Source organism: Salvelinus sp. IW2-2015, linkage group LG27, assembly GCF_002910315.2.
Source record: "Salvelinus sp. IW2-2015 linkage group LG27, ASM291031v2, whole genome shotgun sequence".
Taxonomy (NCBI): domain Eukaryota; kingdom Metazoa; phylum Chordata; class Actinopteri; order Salmoniformes; family Salmonidae; genus Salvelinus; species Salvelinus sp. IW2-2015.
Genome location: NC_036867.1, coordinates 14604392 through 14624433, shown reverse-complemented (window position 1 = coordinate 14624433; position 20042 = coordinate 14604392). Strand labels below are relative to the sequence as shown.

The window sequence follows — 20042 nt, the reverse complement described above, 5'->3', positions numbered from 1 at the left end:
TGTAGTGTGGTTTTCCACTTTAATTTTGAGTGTGACTCCAAATCCAGACTCCATGGGTTGATAAATTTGATTTACATTGATCATTTTTGTGGTCAGCACATTCAACTATGTAAAGAAAAAAGTATTTAATAAGAATATTTCATTCATTCAGATCTAGGATGTGTTATTTTAGTGTTCCCTTTATTTTTTTGAGCAGTGTACATCCACAGGTACATCTCCAAATGACTCAAATGATGTCAATTAGCCTATCAGAAGCTTCTAAAGCCATGACATAATTTTCTGGAATTTTCCAAGCTGTTTAAAGGCACAGTCAACTTAGTGTATGTAAACTTCTMACTCACTGGAATTGTGATATAGTTCACTGTAAGTGAAATAATCTATCTGTAAACAATTGTTGGAAAAATTACTTGTCATGCACAAAGTAGATGTCCTAACCGACTTGCAAAACTAGTTTGTTAACAAGAAATTTGGAGTGGTTGAAAAACGAGTTTTAATGACTRCAACCTAAGTGTATGTAAACTTCAGACTTCAACTGTACCTTAGCTTAGGCTGCCAAATATTTGTCATTTCTGTGTCACTATTACTAATGTTTAACAATTGGTATAGGAAAAACRTTGCACCTCAGCCCACCCCCACTCACAGTAAAATACATCCATACTTCTCTCTGCAGTCAGCCAATGCGGTGTGGCCAGGCCACTGCCATCCACTGTGACAAGCAGTGTGACTTGATCCTCAACTGTACCGAACACACCTGTACCCAGGCGTGCCACAGCGGACTGTGCCAGCCGTGCCAACTACAGGTCCAGCAGGGTGAGATACTACAAGAAGTTCCTCATAATAAAAAAAAATTGTGATGACTTTGTCCTGGTCTCAATGTCTTAGCTATGGTAATGCGTTACACTGATGCAGTCTCCTGTTTTTCTTAACCTTTGACTTGCTGACGTGCTGTTGCAGTGTGCTACTGTGGTGTTGTCTCTCGGGAGGTGCTGTGTGGGACGGATAACGACTGCTTTGACGGCTCAGGACACTTCTCCTGTCAGCAAGCATGTGGCAAGTAAGTTCTAACCAGCAGATAGAAAACAACTTTGTAGTTTGCTACTGTGAGAATATGATTTATTTCCGCCTGAAGATTAGTCAGTAATGTCTTAGCCAGATTTGCGGAGCATCCTTTTCCTTGCTCCAATCATGCCTTGTATATTATTGWTTGATTTTTCTGATTCGCAATATTTTCTCGCTCCCAGGTTGTTGGACTGTGAGGCCCACCGATGCAAGCAGGTGTGCCACCGTGGGCCGTGCCAGCCGTGCCCACGCTCCCCCAGGCTGGTGAGGAGTTGCCCCTGTGGACAGACGGCCTTGGCCAAGCTGCTGGGCTACCCTGAGCGCCGCAGCTGCTCTGACCCCATCCCTTCCTGTGGCAAGACCTGCAACAAGCCCCTGCCCTGTGGATCCAACGGTAAGACCGACAGTGTGTCCACATGTGTGATCTCTCTATGGGATTTAAATGTGTTGACTTGTTCCCCCATGTCATTACAGAGACCATCCACATCTGTGAGAAGCTGTGCCACGAGGGCTGCTGTGGCCCCTGCTCACTCACCTCCACCATCAAATGCAGATGTGGCTCTAAGATCAATGTTAGTCCCCAAAAAGGAGTGCTGTACATCTATGGTGTTTGTCATGCTTGTATCGTGAGGGCAAGTCTTCTAATGTAATCAAATTTGTATRTGTCACATGCACCAAATACAACCGGTMTAGACCTTACAGTGAAACGCTTACTTACAAGCCCTTAACCAACAATGCTTTKCGAAGTTTTAAGAAAAAATAKATGTAACAAATAATTAAACAGCAGTAAAATAACAATAGTGAGGCTATATCCAGGGGGTACTGGTACAGAGTTGATGTGCGGGGGCACCGGTTAGTCGAGGTAATTGAAGTAATATGTACATGTAGGTAGAGTTAAAGTGACTATGCATAGATAATAAACAGAGTAGCAGCAGTGTAAAAGAGGGGTCTGGGTAACCCTTTGATTAGCTGTTCATGAGTCTTATGGCTTGGGGGTAGAAGCTGTGAAGAAGCTTTTGGACTTGGCGCTCCATTACTGCTTGCTGTGAGGTAGAAGAGAACAGTCAATGACTAGGGTGGCTGGAGTCTTTGACATTTTTTTAGGGCTTTCCTCTGACACAGCSTGGTATAGAGGTCCTGGATGGCAGGAAGCTTGGCCCCGGTGATGTACTGGGCCATACGCACCACCCTCTGTAGTGCTTTGCGGTCGGAGGCCGAGCAGTTGCCATACCAGGCAGTGATGCAACCAGTCAGGATGCTCTTGATGGTGCAGCCGTAGAACCTATTGAGGATCTTAGGACCCCATGCCAAATCTTTTCAGTCTCCTGAGGGGGAATAGGTTTTGTTGTGCCCTCTTCACGACTGTCTTAATGTGCTTAGACCATGTTAGTTTGTTGGTGATGTGAACATCAAGGAACTTGAAGCTCTCAACCTGCTCCACTACAGCCCCGTCGATGAGCACGCCCCCATTCTCAGTCTTTATCCTGTGGTACACAATCAACTCCTTTGTCTTGATCATGTTGAGGGAGAGGTTGTTGTCCTGGCACCACACGGCCAGGTCTCTGACCACCTCCCTATAGGATGTCTCATCATTGTCAGTGATCAGGCCTACCACTATTGTGTCATCAGCAAACTTAATGATGGTGTTGGAGTCGTGCCTGGCCATGCAGTCATGAGTGAACAGGGAGTACAAGGAGGGGACTGAGCACGTACCCCTGAGGGGCCCCTGTGTTGAGGATCAGCGTGGCGGATGTGTTACCTTCCCTTACCACCTGGGGCAGCCCGTCAGGAAGTCCAGGATCCAGTTGCAGAGGGAGGTGTTTAGTCCCAGGKTCCTTAGCTTAGTGATGTGCTTTGAGGGCACTATGGTGTTGAACGCTGAGCTGTAGTCAATGAATAGCATTCTCACATAGGTGTTCCTTTTGTCCAGGTGGGAAAGGGCAGCTTGGAGTGCAATAGATTGCATCATCTGTGGATCTGTTGGGGCGGTATGCAAATTGGGTGTGGGTCTAGGGTTTCTGGGATAATGGTGTTGATGTGAGCCATGATCAGCCTTTCAAAGCACTTCATGGCTACAGATGTGAGTGCTACGGGTCGGTACTCATTTAGGCAGGTTACCTTAGTGTTCTTGGGCACAGACACTATGGTGGTCTGCATGTTGGTATTACAGACTCCGTCAGGGACAGGTGGAAAGTGTCAGTGAAGACAATTGCCAGTTGGTCAGCGCATGCTCGGAGTGCACGTCCTGGTAATCCGTCTGGCCCTGCGGCCTTGTGAATGTTGACCTGTTTAAAGGTCTTGCTCACATCGGCTACAGAGAGCGTGATCACACAGTCGTCCGGAACAGCTGATGCTCTCATGCGTGTTTCAGTGTTACTTTCCTAGAAGCGAGCATAGAAGTAATTTAGCTCATCTGGTAGGCTTGTGTCACTGGGCAGCTCGCGACTGTGCTTCCCTTTGTAGTCTGTAATAGTTAGCAAGCCCAGCCACATCCGACAAGTGTCGGAGCCGCTGTAGTACGATTCGATCTTAGTCCTGTATTGACCCTTTGCCTGTTTGATGGTTCGTCGGAAGGGCATAGCGGGATTTCTTATAAGCTGCCGGGTTAGTCCCGCTCCTTTAGCTCAGTGCGAATGTTGCCTGTAATCCATGGCTTCTAGTTTGGGTATGGCCGTACGGTCACTGTGGCGACAATGTCATCGATGCACTTATTGATGAAGCCAGTGACTGATGTGTACTCCTCAATGCCATCGGAAGAATCCCTGAATATTTTAGTCTGTGCTAGCAAAACAGTCCTGTAGCTTAGCATCTGCTTCATCTGACCACTTTCTTATTGACCGAGTCACTGGTGCTTCCTGCTTTAGTTTTTGCTTGTAAGCAGGAATCAGGAGGATAGAAGTATGGTTAGATTTGCCAAATGGAGGGCGAGGGAGAGTTTGTATGTGTCTCTGTGTGGAGTAAAGGTGGTCTAGAGTTTTTTTTTCTTCTCTCTGGTTGCACATTTAACATGCTGGTAGAAATGAGGTAAAACTGATTTAAATGTACCTGCATTAAAGTCCCCGGCCACAGGGAGCGCCGTCTCTGGATGAGCATTTTCCTGTTTGCTTATGGCCYTATACAGCTCATTGAGTGRYGTCTTAGTGCCAGCATCAGTTTGTGGTGGTAAATAGACAGCTTTCAAGAATATAGATGAAAACTSTCWTGGTAAATAGTGTGGTCTACAGCTTATGAGATACTTTACCTCAGGTGAACAAAACCTCGAGACTTCCTTAGATTAGTGCACCAGCTGTTACAATATACATAGACTGCCACCTCTTGTCTTACRAGAGGCCGCTGTTCTATCCTGCCGAAAAAGCTTAAAACCCGCCAGCTGTATTTTATTAATGTCGTCGTTCAGCCACGACTCCGTGAAACATAAGATATTACCGTTTTTAATGTCCCGTTGGTAGGATATACGTGATCGTAGTTTGTCTATTTTAATTTCCATTGATTGTACGTTGGCTAATAGGACCGATGGTAAAGGGAGATTACCCTCTCGCTGCCGGATCCTTACAAGGCACCCGGACCTTCGTCCCCGATATCTCTGTCTCTCCTGCTATTGACGGGGATGAGGTTCTTGTCGGGCGTCTGAAGTAAATCCTTCCCGTCGACTCGTTAAAGAAAAAGTATTCCTCCAGTACGGGGTGAGTAATCGCTGTCCTGATATCTACATGCTCTTTTCGGTCATAAGACACGGTGGCAGGAACATTATGTACAAAATAAGTTACAAATAACATGAAAAAACACGCACAATTGGTTAAGGGACTGTAAAACGGGAGCCACCTCCAGCGCCAATTTCAATAGTTCTGTATAGATTGCTCACTGTTGCAAATGGAGGTGTAATTCTGTTCTATCAAAGAGCACCCCTGAAGACCAACTCTCTTTGTTTTCAGGATGTTCCCTGTGCAACCATCCAGAATGAAGGTAGGATTTTTTTCATTCTTGGGGGGGGTGTAGCCACTGTACCTACTAAAAGTCGATTTCTTGTACTTAAGTGCCTCATCCATTGTCATAATGTCCTCTTATTTCATCTCTTTCCTTCCTCCCAATTGTAGATGGACTGATTTTTACCTGTGAGAAGCGCTGCCTCAAGAAGCGCTCCTGTGGCCGACACAAATGTGGCGAGCTGTGCTGTGTGGTGAGTGACAGAAATCAGTGTGTGGCACCCAGTTTGTAAAGAACACAGTCAGGAAGTAAAAGTCATACACTAGTTACCTGAATGAATTTGGTAGTAATTATTAGGAATGAATTGATGGCACTACAGAGGGCATCCAGATGTGCCTGCCTACTATCTAGCTGGTGTCACACTGACATATGTCGTGTGTCCCCCCCCCCCCGACCCGCCCCATAGGGTGCAGAACACACATGCTCTCTGGTCTGTGGCTACAAGCTCAACTGTGGCCTCCACCGCTGCCAAGAGCTCTGTCACCGTGGGAACTGCCAACCCTGCTGGCAAACCAGTGAGTTCCAGTCAAAGTTCCCAGTGCTGCTCCCAGTGGCACTGCCAACAGATGTTGACATGCCAGCAGATGCACAGACGCCAAAGTCAATTGAGTTATTTTATCCAGGCTTTGCGATTCTTTGTGGTTCAAATGGCAATGTTCCTRACCATATCTTATCTTGCTTAAGTCTAGAGCACATCCTATTTCACAAGGTAGGAAGTCCATTTACTATACCGGTGGACTTTTGGGGGTGAATCTTAACTTCCACTTAATTTTCACTTAGTCTCCTATTGACATGTGTTAGTGTGATACATACAGTATGCTGTGTCTTGATCGTTGAGATCACATGGCCCCATTAGCTAAGTAACATGCCAGACCYGTTGTCACGTCCCTCTGATTGCCTGCCTGTTTCCTGTGTGTAGGTTTTGATGAGCTGGCGTGCCACTGTGGGGGGACTGTCCTGTTCCCCCCAATCGCCTGTGGCACCAAGCCCTTAGAGTGTAAGAACCTGTGTACCAGGAGGCACAAGTGTGACCATCAAGGTAAAGAATCGAGCTACCTCTAGAACCAAAGAAATCACTACAATTCACCTGGAAGACTGCAAGTCATGACATCTCTTACGAGCTGCATTCCTATTTAGTGCACTACTTTTGACCAAGGCACTATATATATATTTGTATATAGTTTTATATAAAACTATATATATATTTTTATATAGTTTTATATAAAACTTTTCTTTTTATAGTGCCTGAGAATGTTTATTCTTCGGTCTCATCTCATACTGTCTGTTTATGTCCTCAGTGTTCCATAATTGCCACAGTGAGGAGAAGTGCCCACCCTGTACTTACCTCACTCAGAAGTGGTGCATGGGAAAGCATGAGGTAACTTTCCTGATATTAGCCTATTGGCTATCTAATCTTCAACCGGCTTCCATTTGAAAGTATAGGGTGTGTCCTAAATGGCACCCTATTCCCTATATAGTACACTCCGTTTGACCAGAGCCCTATGGGCTGTAGTCAAAAGTAGTGTACTATATAGGGAATATGGTGCTATTAGGGATACTTCACTAAAGCCTTCTCTTCCCCCGCAGCGAAGGAGCAACATTCCGTGCCACCTGCAGGACATCTCCTGTGGTCTGACCTGCAACAAGGTGCTGCTGTGTGACCTCCACCGCTGCCGCCGCATCTGCCACCGGGGAGAATGTCTGGCCGAGGGCGCCTGCCGCCAGCCCTGTGTGCTGCCCCGCGCCGACTGTGGCCACCCCTGCAACGCCCCTTGCCACAAGGGCACCAGTTGCCCGCATAAAACCTGCACTGCCAAGGTACAAAAAGCGAAATGTTCAACCAACTGACTCGAGGGATTTTATCCTGGTTAAATAAAGGCTAATTAAATAAATAATGTGGCACCTGTGCTATAGAGAGACTGCACTACATTTAGGGTGACATACTGACAGTAAACATATGGAGAATTTCCCCCGAAATGACCGTAGCTCTTCAAATACTCGGACACATGGGTCAGACGTGGAGATACAGGCAGCCGTGTTGGACTGCAGCAGTCTTCTTCTTGTGGCCAGGGTTTCATGTCAGTTTCCACGTCTGCCCCACAGGTGGCGCTACAGTGTGACTGCGGCCGGAGAAAGGAAACGGTAGTGTGCACGGAGGCAGCCAGTGCCCATCAGAGGTGTGCGCGCGTGTGTCCTTATGTGCCTGTACAGTAGAATCAAACAACTACCTTAAATGCGTGCTCTAAACCAGAGTTTTCACCAATTCCATGCTCACTTTTCCGAACTTGACTGTGCATGCGGTGCCAAACAGTGGTTCCCAGTATGTGTCCCTGTGCTGTAGGTATGCAGCCATTGCCATGGCCAGTAAGCTGTCTGACATGCAGCTGGGTGACTCTGTAGACATCGGTCTCATCACTAAGAAGGAGATGAAACAGACCAAGTAAGATGGGACCAAACCTGACTRAAAGCTTATAGCATACAAAACAAAGTTATTCACCTTGTACAAAATMAGTGTACCGTTTCCAGCTTATTTTAATGTCTCTGTGTTCCGTCTCAGGTTGGAGTGTGACGAAGGGTGTGCTGCACTGGAAAGGAACAGGTCAGTTTTTGCACAGCTGTTGTGCGCTCGCACACAGCAGGGCTCCAGACTGCAACCATTTTAGTCGCATTTTGCGACCCTTTGACTTGGCTGTACGAGTTAAAATTCTTAACTGGTCGCATCGGCGCAAGCTTAACATTCATTACATGGTCACCTGACTCAAAAGTTTCAAAACAACATTTTTGCTGCCTGAGAACATGATTTGGTCAAACAGTAAAGTGCTTTATCCTTATGATTCCTGTAATGCAAGTGTCTGCCAAGCCCATGTGCATGATTCACTAGGGCCTGCTGCTGTGATGAGTGACCCGATCTCTCTCTCCGTGCATTGTGCGCTTCGGGAATAAAATGTAAATAATCCAATTGCTGGAAAAACACAGCTTTGGAAGCAACTACTGTTGAAACTGTCAAATAGACTATTTTACAACCGATCGCAAGAAATTTGATATGGCTTTGCGATACGAAGCGTGCGAAAGTGGAATGCGCATCGGCCCTTGCGAGTGCATAGGGTAGTAGGCTACAATTGCAAAATAAAGTTTAGGACATTACCTTTACTGATAGATTTAATAAATGGCTACTAGCACTGGGTATTATATTTAGTGTTAGCGATCTAATGCGTTAAGAATTTTCACTTCCTCGTGGTGAATTGGCCCCAAAATACTTAGCATATGGTTTTAGTTCACGTAAAGAAGGCGCATTCATCTCTATTGAACAACAACATTCTGGAGTCATATTTTAAGAGTAAAATATAACAATACCCTATTGTCAACCCACAATTCATGACAATCACCGGATTCTTGGACATGTTAGATGAAACAACTTATTTATTGGAATAGCCTAACATCTCAGTATTCTATCATACCATCTAAAGCACTGTGAATGACTTTATAATTTTTTCAAATCAAATTTTATTTGTCACATACACATGGTTAGCAGATGTTAATGCGAGTGTAGCGAAATGCTTGTGCTTCTAGTTCCGACAATGCATTAATAACCAACAAGTAATCTAACCTAACAATTCCACAACTACTACCTTAATACACACAAGTGTAAAGGGATAAAGAATATGTACATAAAGATATATGAATGAGTGATGGATCAGAACGGCATCGGCAAATGCAGTAGATGTATAGAGTACAGTATATACATATGAGATGAGTAATGTAGGGTATGTAAACATAAAGTGGCATAGTTTAAAGTGGCTAGTGGTACATTTTACATAATTTCCATCAATTCCTATTATTAAAGTGGCTGGAGTTGAGTCAGTATGTTGGCAGCGGCCGCTAAATGTTAGTGGTGGCTGTTTAACAGTCTGATGGCCTTGAGATAGAAGCTGTTTTTCAGTCTCTCGGTCCCTGCTTTGATGAACCTGTACTGACCTCGCCTTCTGGATGATAGCGGGGTGAACAGGCAGTGGCTTGGGTGGTTGTTGTCCTTGATGATCTTTATGGCCTTCCTGTGACATCGGTGGTGTAGGTGTCCTGGAGGGCAGGTAGTTTTCCCCGGTGATGCGTTGTGCAGACCTCACTACCCTCTGGAGAGCCTTACGGTTGTGGCGGGAGCAGTTGCGTACCAGGCGGTGATACAGTCCGACAGGATGCTCTCGATGTGCATCTGTAGAAGTTTGTGAGTGCTTTTGGTGACAAGCCGAATTTCTTCAGCCTCCTGAGGTTGAAGAGGCGCTCCTGCGCCTTCTTCACAACGCTGTCTGTGTGGGTGGACCATTCAGTTTGTCCGTGATGTGTACACCGAGGAATTTAAAACTTTCCACCTTCTCCACTACTGTCCCGTCGATGTGGATAGGGGGGTGCTCCCTCTGCTGTTTCCTGAAGTCCACAATCATCTCCTTTGTTTTTGTTGACGTTGAGTGTGAGGTTATTTTCCTGACACCACACTCCGAAGGCCCTCACCTCCTCCCTGTAGGCCGTCTCGTCGTTGTTGTAATCAAGCCTACCACTGTAGTGTCATCCGCAAACTTGATGATTGAGTTGGAGGCGTGCATGGCCACGCAGTCGTGGGTGAACAGGGAGTACAGGAGAGGGCTCAGAACGCACCCTTGTGGGGCCCCAGTGTTGAGGATCAGCGGGGTGGAGATGTTGTTACCTACCCTCACCACCTGGGGCGGCCCGTCAGGAAGTCCAGGACCCAGTTGCACAGGGCGGGGTCGAGACCCAGGGTCTCGAGCTGGATGACGAGTTTTGAGGGTACTATGGTGTTAAATGCTGAGCTGTAGTCGATGAACAGCATTCTCACATAGGTATTTCTCTTGTCCAGATGGGTAAGGGCAGTGTGGTTGCGATTGCGTCGCTGTGGACCTATTGGGTCGGTAAGCAAATTGGAGTGGGTCTAGGGTGTCCGGTAGGGTGGAGGTGATATGGTCCTTGAGTAGTCTCTCAAAGCACTTCATGATGACGGAAGTGAGTGCTACGGGGCGGTAGTCGTTTAGCTCAGTTACCTTAGCTTTCTTGGGAACAGGAACAATGGTGGCCCTCTTGAAGCATGTGGGGACAGCAGACTGGGATAGATTGATTGAATTGTCCGTAAACACACCAGCCAGCGGTCTGCGCATGCTCTGAAGACGCGGCTGGGAATGCCGTCTGGCCTGCAGCCTTGCGAGGGTTAACACGTTTAAATGTTTTACTCACCTCGGCTGCAGTGAAGGAGAGCCCGCAGGTTTTGGTAGCGGGCCGTGTCAGTGGCACTGTATTGTCCTCAAAGCGTGCAAAAAATTATTTAGCCTGTCTGGGAGCAAGACATCCTGGTCGCGACGGGGCTGGTTTTCTTTTTGTATCCGTGATTGACTGTAGACCCTGCCACATACCTCTTGTGTCTGAGCTGTTGAATTGCGACTCTATTTTGTCTCTATACTGGGACTTAGCTAGTTTGATTGCCTTGCGGAGAGAATAGCTACACTGTTTGTATTCGGTCATGTTTCCGGGCACCTTGCCCTGGTTAAAAGCAGTGGTTCGCGCTTTCAGTTTCACGCGAATGCTGCCGTCAATCCACGGTTTCTGGTTTGGGAATGTTTTAATCGTTGCTGTGGGTACGACATCGTCAATGCACTTTCTAATGAACTCGCTCACCGAATCAGCGTATTCGTCAATGTTGTTGTTGGACGCAATGCGGAACATATTCCAATCCGCGTGATCGAAGCAGTCTTGAAGCGTGGAATCAGATTGGTCGACCAGCGTTGAACAGACCTGAGCGAGGGAGCTTGTTGTTTTAGTTTCTGTTTGTAGGCTGGAAGCAACAAAATGGAGTCGTGGTCAGCTTTTCCGAAAGGAGGCGGGGGAGGGCCTTATAGCGTCGCGGAAGTTAGTATAACAATGATCCAAGGTTTACCAGCCCTGGTAGCACAATCGATATGCTGATAGAATTGTTTAAACAAAATCAGATTAGCCTTGTTGAAATCCCCAGCTACGATGAATGCATCCTCAGGGTGTGTGGTTTCCAGTTTACAAAGAGTCAGATAAAGTTCGTTCAGGGCCATCGATGTGTCTGCTTGGGGGGAATATATACGGCTGTGATTATAATCGAAGAATTCCCTTGGTAGATAATGCGGTCGACATTTGATTGTGAGGAATTCTAGATCGGGTGAACAGAATGACTTGAGTTCCTGTATGTGTTATGATCAACCACAGTCTCGTTAATCATAAGGCATACACCCCCGCCCCTCTTCTTACCAGAAAGATGTATGTTTCTGTCGGCGCGATGCGTGAAGAAACCAGCTGGCTGCACCGACTCCGTTAGCGTCACTTGAGTTAGCCATGTTTCCGTGAAGCAAGAGACGTTACAATCTCTGATGTCTCTCTGGAATGTAACCCTTGCTCTGATTTCATCAACCTTATTGTCAAGAGACTGGACATTGGCGAGTAGTATGCTAGGGAGTGGAGCGCGATGTGCCCGTCTCCGAAGCCTGACCAGGAGACCGCTACGTTTGCCCCTTTTACGGCGTCGCATAGGGTCGCCGGCTGGGATCAGATCCATTGTATTGGGTGGAAGGCAAAACACTGGATCCGTTTCGGGAAAGTCGTATTCCTGGTTGTAACGGTGGTGAGTTGACGTTGCCTCTATATTCAGTAGTTCCTCCCGACTGTATGTAATGAAACCTAAGATACCTGGGATACCAATGTAAGGAATAACACATAAAAAAACAAAATACTGCATATTTTCCAAGGAACGCGAAGCGAGGCGGCTATCTCGGTCAGTCCTATTGCTAACGCTGTGGGGGGGGGGGGCTTGTGTGAACAAACATGTGCTGGTGCCACCAACTGAAAATGTTAGTCTGGAGCCCTGCACACACAGACAGCCACTTGATAGCACTTTGCTTTAGGCTGTCGAATTGATTTTGTTTTCTTAAAATGTGCAGTCAACATCAGAGCTTTTTCCTGTTCTAGTCTTTAGATCAGTGGACCTTAGTGTCTGCCCATGTTTAGTCGTGTGTATGTGTCCTGACAGGCGATTGGCTGTGGCCCTGCAGATTTACCCTTCAGTGGACCCCTTCAACATCCGCACCTCCTCCTCCACTTATAGTGACAGCCTCCGAGTAGATGCCAGGTGGTGTACCAATACATGTAATGTATTATCAATGCATGCCAAGAATGTTCTCAGATATTTTTGTCTTCGTGTGCATGTTATGGGGARAATATTTCCCAATTTGAAGGCTAATTGATGGCACCGATATACTTCGAGCCACTACCGGTGCCCTTTGAGACACCATTTTCACATTTCATTGATGATTCGTCTTTAAATCAAATCAAATTCTATTGGTCACATACACATGGTTAGCAGATGTTAATGCGAGTGTACCGAAATGCTTGTGCTTCTAGTTCCGACCGTGCAGTAATATCTAACAATTTCACAACTACCTTATACACACAAGTGTAAAGGAATGAATAAGAATATGTACATATAAATATCTGGATGAGCGATGGTGCGGCATAGGCAAGATGCAGTAGATGATATAGAGTACATTATATACATATGAGATAAGTAATGTAGAGTATGTAAACATTATATAAAGCGGCATTGTGACTAGTGATACATTTATTACATCCAATTTTTAATTATTAAAGTGGCTGGAGTTGAGTCAGTATGTTGGCAGCAGCCACTGTGTTAGTGATGGCTGTTTAACAGTCTGATGGCCTTGAGGTAGAAGCTGTTTTTCAGTATCTCTGTCCCAGCTTTGATGCACCTGTACTGACCTCGCCTTCTGGATGATAGCGGGGTGAACAGGCAGTGGCTCGGGTGGTTGTTGTCCTTGATGATCTTTTTGGCCTTTCTGTGGCATTGGGTGCTGTAGGTGTCCTGGAGGGCAGGTAGTTTGCCCCCCGGTGATGTGTTGTGCAGACCTCACTACCCTCTGGAGAGCCTTGCGGTTGTGGGCGGAGCAGTTGCCGTACCAGGCGGTGATACAGCCCGACAGGATGCTCTTGATTTGTGCATCTGTAAAAGTTTATGTTTTTGGTGACGAGCCAAATTTCTTCAGCCTCCTGAGGTTGAAGAGGCGCTGTTGTGAAGAGCGCGCCTTCACCACGCTGTCTGTGTGGGTGGACCATTTCAGTTTGTTCGTGATGTGTACGCCGAGGAACTTAACTTTCCACCTTCTCCAATGCTTTACCACAACATAACGTATTTCTTATTTTTCCAAATTTAGAAAAGATCTGAAGTTTGTCAGTGAGGTTGAAGAGGAGATCAAGAATCTGGTTGAGTTGGCCAGCAAGGTAAGGGACCAATAGACTTAGGTTGTGTGCAGAATAACACRCTATTCCCTATAATAGTGCACTACTTTTGAACAGAGCCCTATGGGTCCTGGTCAAAAYTAGTGCACTAAATGGGGAATAGGTTGCCATTTTGAACACAGATGGGGTGAATTTAACACAGAATTAAAYCACAGGGACAAGAATAAACACACGCCTCTTTGGCATGAAATGTCACCTACCACTTAAATTGAGTACAGTGTGTATTATTTAAGAGCAGTTAGATGAGATGGTTTTGGATTTAAATACTTTATACAGGGCCAGCATTTCCCTATACATGACTGGGTTTCCCTAAACCACTACCAGCTTACTAGAGGACCTTCAGTTTGCGTAGTCTGCATTTAGCTAAAATCTTCTGGTCCCCTTAGTTGAAGGAGTGCAGGAAAGTCTTGAAATATTTTAATGTCCTTGGCTATTACGATGGGTAGTGATGATGTTCGCTAAAGATTCTATTTGTCGTTGGTTATTCCTTTTGGTTCTGAACATTGGAAAATACAACTTTAGTCAACAAAATGTCCAGTGAATCAGCTCTGGTAGCTTTCGATGTTTATTAAGACAACATTTATTTAAACCTCAAGTCAAATGCTAACTCGGAAAAATCTTTCATAGTGGAAACATGAAGTCTTGAGTGACGTGTGTGTGTGTGTGTAACCCGTTTTCAGGGTAAACAGTCCAAGAGGAGCCATTGCTTCCCCCCCATGAACAGGGAGCACAGGAAGATAGTCCACGAGCTGGCTGAGGTCTACAACGTAGAGAGCGTGAGCTACGACAGCGAGCCCAAACGCAACGTGGTTATCACCGCCATCAGGTAACGCCTCCACATGCGCGTTACAATCTATGACAATCTCAAAATAGATGCATGTTGTAGCTTTAAAAATACTTTGTAATTACTGTCTGTGCAACAGTATCAGCTGGGTATATTTTGTATGAAGGGATGTGTATTGTGAACAATTCAGACAGTGCTGTGCCTCTGCTATTCTGAGGATATGCTGTAACTGTACTTTTTCCTGTGTGCAGGGGGAAGTCTGCCTGTCCTAACTCAACCCTGACGTCCCTGATAGAGAGAGATACAGGGGTCTCAAGGGCTCCCCCACCCATTGCCCATATCAAGCAACATAGCAGCAAGTAGGCATGCATCTTTGCACTCACACAATGAAATCAATCAATCAAATTTATTTATAAAGCCCTTCTTACATCAGCTGATGTCAAAGTGCTGTACCCAGCCTAAAAGCRCAAACAGCAAGCAATGCAGGTGTAGAAGCACGGTGGCTAGGAAAAACTCCCTAGAAAGGCCAGAACCTAGGAAGAAACCTAGAGAGGAACCAGGCTATGAGGGGTGGCCAGTCCTCTTCTGGCTGTGCCGGGAGGAGATTATAACAGAACATGGCCAAGATGTTCAAATGTTCATAGATGACCAGCAGGGTCAAATAATAATAATCACAGTGGTTGTCGAGGGTGTCAGTCAGCACCTCGGAAGAGAATGTCAGTTGGCTTTTCATAGCCGATTATCTACTGCTCTTGCTGTCTTTAGAGAGTTGAAAACAGCAGGTAGCACGTCCGGTGAACAGGACAGGGTTCCATAGCCGCAGGCAGAACAGTTGAAACTGGAGCAGCAGCACGGTCAGGTGGACTGGGGACAGCAAGGAGTCATCAGGCCAGTTAGTCGTTAGTCTTTAGAGAGAGAGAGAGAGAATAAATTCACACAGAACACCGGATAAGATTGGAGAGATACTCCAGATATAACAGACTGACCCTAGCCCCCCCGACACATAAACTACTGCAGCATAAATACTGGCGGCTGAGACAGGAGGGCTCGGGAGACACTGTGGCCCCATCCGACGATACCCCCGGACAGGGCCAAACAGGCAGGATATAACCCCACCCACTTTGCCAAAGCACAGCCCCCACACCACTAGAGGGATATCTTCAACCACCAACTTACCATTCTGAGACAAGGCCGAATATAGCCCACAAAGATCTCCACCACGGCACAACCCAAGGGGGGGGCACCAACCTGGACAGGAAGATCACGTCAGTGACTCAACCCACTCAAGTGACGCACCCCTCCTAGGGACGGCATGGAAGAGCACCAGTAAGCCAGTGACTCAGCCCCTGTAATAGGGTTAGAGGCAGAGAATCCCAGTGGAGAGAGGGGAACCGGCCAGGCAGAGACGGCAAGGGCGGTTCGTCGCGCCAGTGCCCTTCCTTTCACCTTCACACTCCTGGGCCAGACTACACTCAATCATATGACCCACTGAAGAGATGAGTCTTCAGTAAAGACTTAAAGGTTGAGACCGAGTCTGCGTCTCTCACATGGATAGGCAGACCATTCCATAAAAATGGCGCTCTATAGGAGAAAGRCCTGCCTCCAGKTGTTTACTTAGAAATTCTAGGGACAGTAAGGAGGRCTGCGTCTTGTGWCCGTAGCGTACTTGTAGGTATGTACGGCAGGACTAAATCGGAAAGATAGGTAGGAGCAAGCCCATGTAATGCTTTGTAGGTTAGCAGTAAAACCTTGAAATCAGCCCTTGCCTTAACAGGGAAGCCAGTGTAGAGAGGCTAGCACTGGAGTAATATGATACATTTTTGGGGTTCTTGTCAAGATTCTAGCAGCCGTGTTTAGCACTAACTGAAGTTTATTTAGTGCTTTATCCGGGTAGCCGGAAAGTAGAGCATTGCAGTAGTCTATCCTAGATGGGTACATTTTTCTGCATCATTTTTGGACAAAGTTTCTGATTTTTGGAATGTTAGAGATGGAAAAAAGCTGTCCTTGAAACAGTCTTGATATGTTCGTCAAAAGAGAGATCAGGGTACAGAGTAACGCCGAGGTCCTTCAGTTTTATTTGAGACGACTGTACAACCATCAAAATTCATTGTCAGATTCAACAGAAGATCTTTGTTTCTTGGGACCTAGAACAAGCATCTCTGTTTTGTCCGAGTTTAGAAGTATGACATTTGCAGCCATCCACTTCCTTATGTCTGAAACACAGGGTTCCAGGGAGGGCAATTTTGGGGCTTCACCATGTTTCATCGAAATGTACAGCTGTGTGTCATCCGCATAGCAGTGAAAGTTAACATTGTTTCCGAATGACATCACCAAGAGGTAAAATATTTAGTGAAAACAATAGTGGTCCTAAAACGGAACCTTGAGGAACACTGACATTTACAGTTGATTTGACAGTGGACAAACCATCCACAGAGACAAACTGATATCTTTCCGACAGAWAAGATCTAAACCAAGCCAGAACTGTCCGTGTAGACCAATTTGGGTTTCCAATTTCTCCAAAAGAATGTGGTGATTGATGGTATCAAAAGCAGCACTAAGGTCTAGGGGCATGAGGACAGATGCAGAGCCTCGGTCTGACGCCATTAAAAGGTTATTTACCACCTTCACAAGTGCAGTCTCAGTGCTATGATGGGGTCTAAAACCAGACTGAAGCGTTTCGTATACATTGTTTGTCTTCAGGAAGGCAGTGAGTTGCCGTGCAACAGCTTTTTTTTTAATTGAGAGGATTCGATATAGGCCGATTTGAGTTATTTTTATTTTCTGGGTCAGTGTTTGGCTTTTTCAAGAGAGGCTTCATTACTGCCACTTTTAGTGAGTTTGGTAGACATCCGGTGAATAGAGAGCCGTTTATTATGTTCAACATAGGAGGGTCAAGCACAGGAAGCAGCTCTTTCAGTAGTTTAGTTGGAATAGGGTCCAGTATGCAGCTTGAAGGTTTAGAGGCCATGATTATTTTCATCAATGTGTCAAGAGTTGTGCACACTCAGGACAACTGAGCTTTTGAGGAATACGCAGATTTAAAGAGGATTCTGTAATTTGCTTTCTAATGATCATGATCTTTTCCTCAAAGAAGTTCATGAATTTATCACTGCTGAAGTGAAAGCCATCCCCTCTTGGGGAATGCTGCTTTTTAGTTAGCTTTGCGACAGTATCAAAAATAAATTTTGGATTGTTCTTATTTTCCTCAATTAAGTTGGAAAAATAGGATGATCGAGCAGCAGTGAAGGCCCACTGTCTTTCCAAGCTAGTCTGAAGACTTACAGTTTGGTGTAGCGCCATTTCCGTTCCAATTTTCTGGAAGCTTGCTTCAGAGCTCGGGTATTTTCTGTATACCAGGGAGCTAGTTTCTTATGACAAATGCTTTTTGTTTTTAGGGGTGTGACTGCATCTAGGATATTGCGCAAGGTTAAATTGATTTCCTCAGGTGGTTAACTGATTTTTGTACTCTGACATCCTTGGGTAGGCGGAGGGAGTCTGGAAGGGCATCTAGGAATCTTTGGGTTGTCTGAGCATTTATAGCACAACTTTTGATGATCCTTGGTTGGGGTCTGATCAGATTATTTTTTGAGATTGCAAACGTAATAAAATGGTGGTCTGATAGTCCAGGATTATGAMGAAAAATATTAAGATCCACAACATTTATTCCACGGGACAAAACTAGGTCCAGAAGTATGACTGTGGCAGTGAGTAGGTCCGGAGACATGTTGGGCAAAACCCACTGAGTCGTTGATGGCTCCGAAAGCCTTTTGGAGTGGGTCTGTGGACTTTTCCATGTGAATATTGAAGTCACCAAAAATTGGAATATTATCTGCCATGACTACAAGGTCCGATAGGAACTCCGTGAGGAACGCTGTATATGGCCCAGGAGGCCTGTAAACAGTAGCTATGAAAAGTGATTGAGTAGGCTGCATGGATTTCATGACTAGAAGCTCGAACGACGAAAACATCTTATTTTATTTTTTTGTAAATTGAAATTTGCTATCATAAATGTTAGCAACACCTCCGCCTTTGCAGGTTGCGCGGGGGATATGGTCACTAGTGTAACCAGGAGGTGAGGCCTCATTTAACACAGTAAATTCGTCAGGCCAATCACATCAAGATTATGATCAGTGATTAGTTAATTGACTATAACTGCCTTGGAAGTGAGGGATCTAACATTAAGTAGCCCTATTGAGATGTGAGGTATCATAATCTCTTTCAATAATGGCTGGAATGGAGGAGGTCTTTATTCCAGTGAGATTGCTAAGGCGAACACCGCCATGTTTAGTTTTGCCCAACTTAGGTCGAGGCACAGACACGGTCTCAATGGGGATAGCTGAGCTGACTACACTGACTGTGCTAGTGGCAGACTTCACTAAGCTGGCAGGGTTGCTAACAGCTTGCTGCCTGGCCTGCACCCTATCTCATTGTGGAGCTAGGGGAGTTAGAGCCCTGTCTATGTTCGTAGATAAGATGAGCGCACCCCTGCATCTAGGATGGAGTCCGTCACTCCTCAACAGGGCAGGCTTGGTCCTGTTTGTGGGTGAGTCCCAGAAAGAGGGCTAATTATCTAGAATTCTACCAATTCTATCTTTTGGGAGGGGCAGAAAACAGTTTTCAACCAACGATGAGTTGTGAGACTCTGCTGTAGAGCTAATCAATCCCACTACCTGGGAGYGGGCAAGATACAATTACTCGATGCCAACACATCTTTCTAGCTGATTTACACGCTGAAGCTATGTTGCGCTTGGTGACCTCTGACTGTTTCATCCTAACATCGTTGGTGCCGACGTGGATAAATATATCCCTGTACTCTACACTCGCCAGTTTTGGCTTTAGCCAGCACCATCTTCAGATTAGCCTTYACGTCYGTAGCCCTGCCCCCTGGTAAACYGTGTATGATCGCTGGATGATTTGTTTTAAGTCTAATACTAAACTGAAAGACTCCTCACACACACAGGCCTAAATTGGAACTGAGGACATAGGCCCGAATTGGACCTTAGTTTGTAGGCTCTCAATGTCCCAATGAATTGTAACTATCCAGCTACAGCTAGTTAACTGTGGTTCTGTTTTTGTCATCAGGACTGATGGTGTGAGCAGCTGGTCCAAGGCAGTCAAAGAAGAGCCGGCGATCGACTACTTCGATGTCCAGGATTAATAAAGGCCCAAAACAAGCAAACCTCGAAGTAATAATACGAAATAATGTATCTGCTGCTCCAAGATGGTCTGAAATCTGTAATGCCATCTCACCTCWTTTGTTGTTTGCCTTCAAGAGAAAATATCACTGCAATACTATTTTAGTTTTGTAACCAAGTAAAAAGTGTTTAAATGCCATGAGCAAATCTCCAGACTTTCAAAATAATCATGGATTGCATTTGAATAGTTAACAATTTTCCCTAGTTCTCAAAGTGCAATTGTTGTATTCTGAGGGGACATGCCGTACCTTATTTCAAATAAAGCAAGTTTTCAATGGTGTGGATACTTTACTTACCAATATAATGCAGATAACCTATATTGACATTGTTACAAATGCTATAAAACTACACAAGATAATATAATCTGGTATTTTTTTAATGAAAGGCTTATTTATTACGTAAGGTTCTTTAAAGTTTGTTTGGGTTCTTTTGGCCATTAATTGGGTTGCATTTAACTATCAACATTATGAAAGGGGCTGTATCATACAGACCCATATATATATTCTGAACCAAAAAAATGCAGCATGTAAAGTGGTTTCATGTGCTGAAATAAAATATTCCAGAAATGTTGCATATGCACAAAGTGTATTACTCTCAAATGTTGTGCACAAATTTGTTTACATCCCTATTAGTGAGCATTTCTCCTTTGCCAAGATAACCCATCCACCTAACAAGCGTGGCAT

General features: G+C 45.4%; 1 protein-coding gene across 5 annotated transcripts in view; it reads left to right on the top strand.

The window, feature by feature from the left end:
* Positions 1 to 19930, top strand: part of LOC111953507 (transcriptional repressor NF-X1) — a 29175-nt gene extending 9245 nt beyond the window's left edge. The window contains exons 7-24 of one of the 5 annotated variants that reach the window (XM_023972837.2): positions 671 to 810; positions 955 to 1054; positions 1242 to 1453; positions 1534 to 1631; positions 4992 to 5022; positions 5154 to 5236; positions 5450 to 5558; positions 5963 to 6082; positions 6342 to 6421; positions 6631 to 6861; positions 7147 to 7220; positions 7385 to 7483; positions 7601 to 7642; positions 12098 to 12196; positions 13296 to 13362; positions 14061 to 14206; positions 14416 to 14523; positions 19247 to 19930. In XM_023972837.2, the coding sequence (XP_023828605.1) occupies positions 671 to 810; positions 955 to 1054; positions 1242 to 1453; positions 1534 to 1631; positions 4992 to 5022; positions 5154 to 5236; positions 5450 to 5558; positions 5963 to 6082; positions 6342 to 6421; positions 6631 to 6861; positions 7147 to 7220; positions 7385 to 7483; positions 7601 to 7642; positions 12098 to 12196; positions 13296 to 13362; positions 14061 to 14206; positions 14416 to 14523; positions 19247 to 19322 (1915 nt within the window). In that variant the 3' untranslated portion in view covers positions 19323 to 19930. Of the gene's footprint in view, positions 1 to 670; positions 811 to 954; positions 1055 to 1241; positions 1454 to 1533; positions 1632 to 4991; positions 5023 to 5153; positions 5237 to 5449; positions 5559 to 5962; positions 6083 to 6341; positions 6422 to 6630; positions 6862 to 7146; positions 7249 to 7354; positions 7484 to 7600; positions 7643 to 12097; positions 12214 to 13295; positions 13363 to 14060; positions 14207 to 14415; positions 14524 to 19246 lie in introns of those variants that run through there. The other 4 variants (XM_023972836.2, XM_023972838.2, XR_002875869.3 and 1 more) reach the window with 4 other exon arrangements.
* Positions 19931 to 20042: the final 112 nt, after the last annotated feature.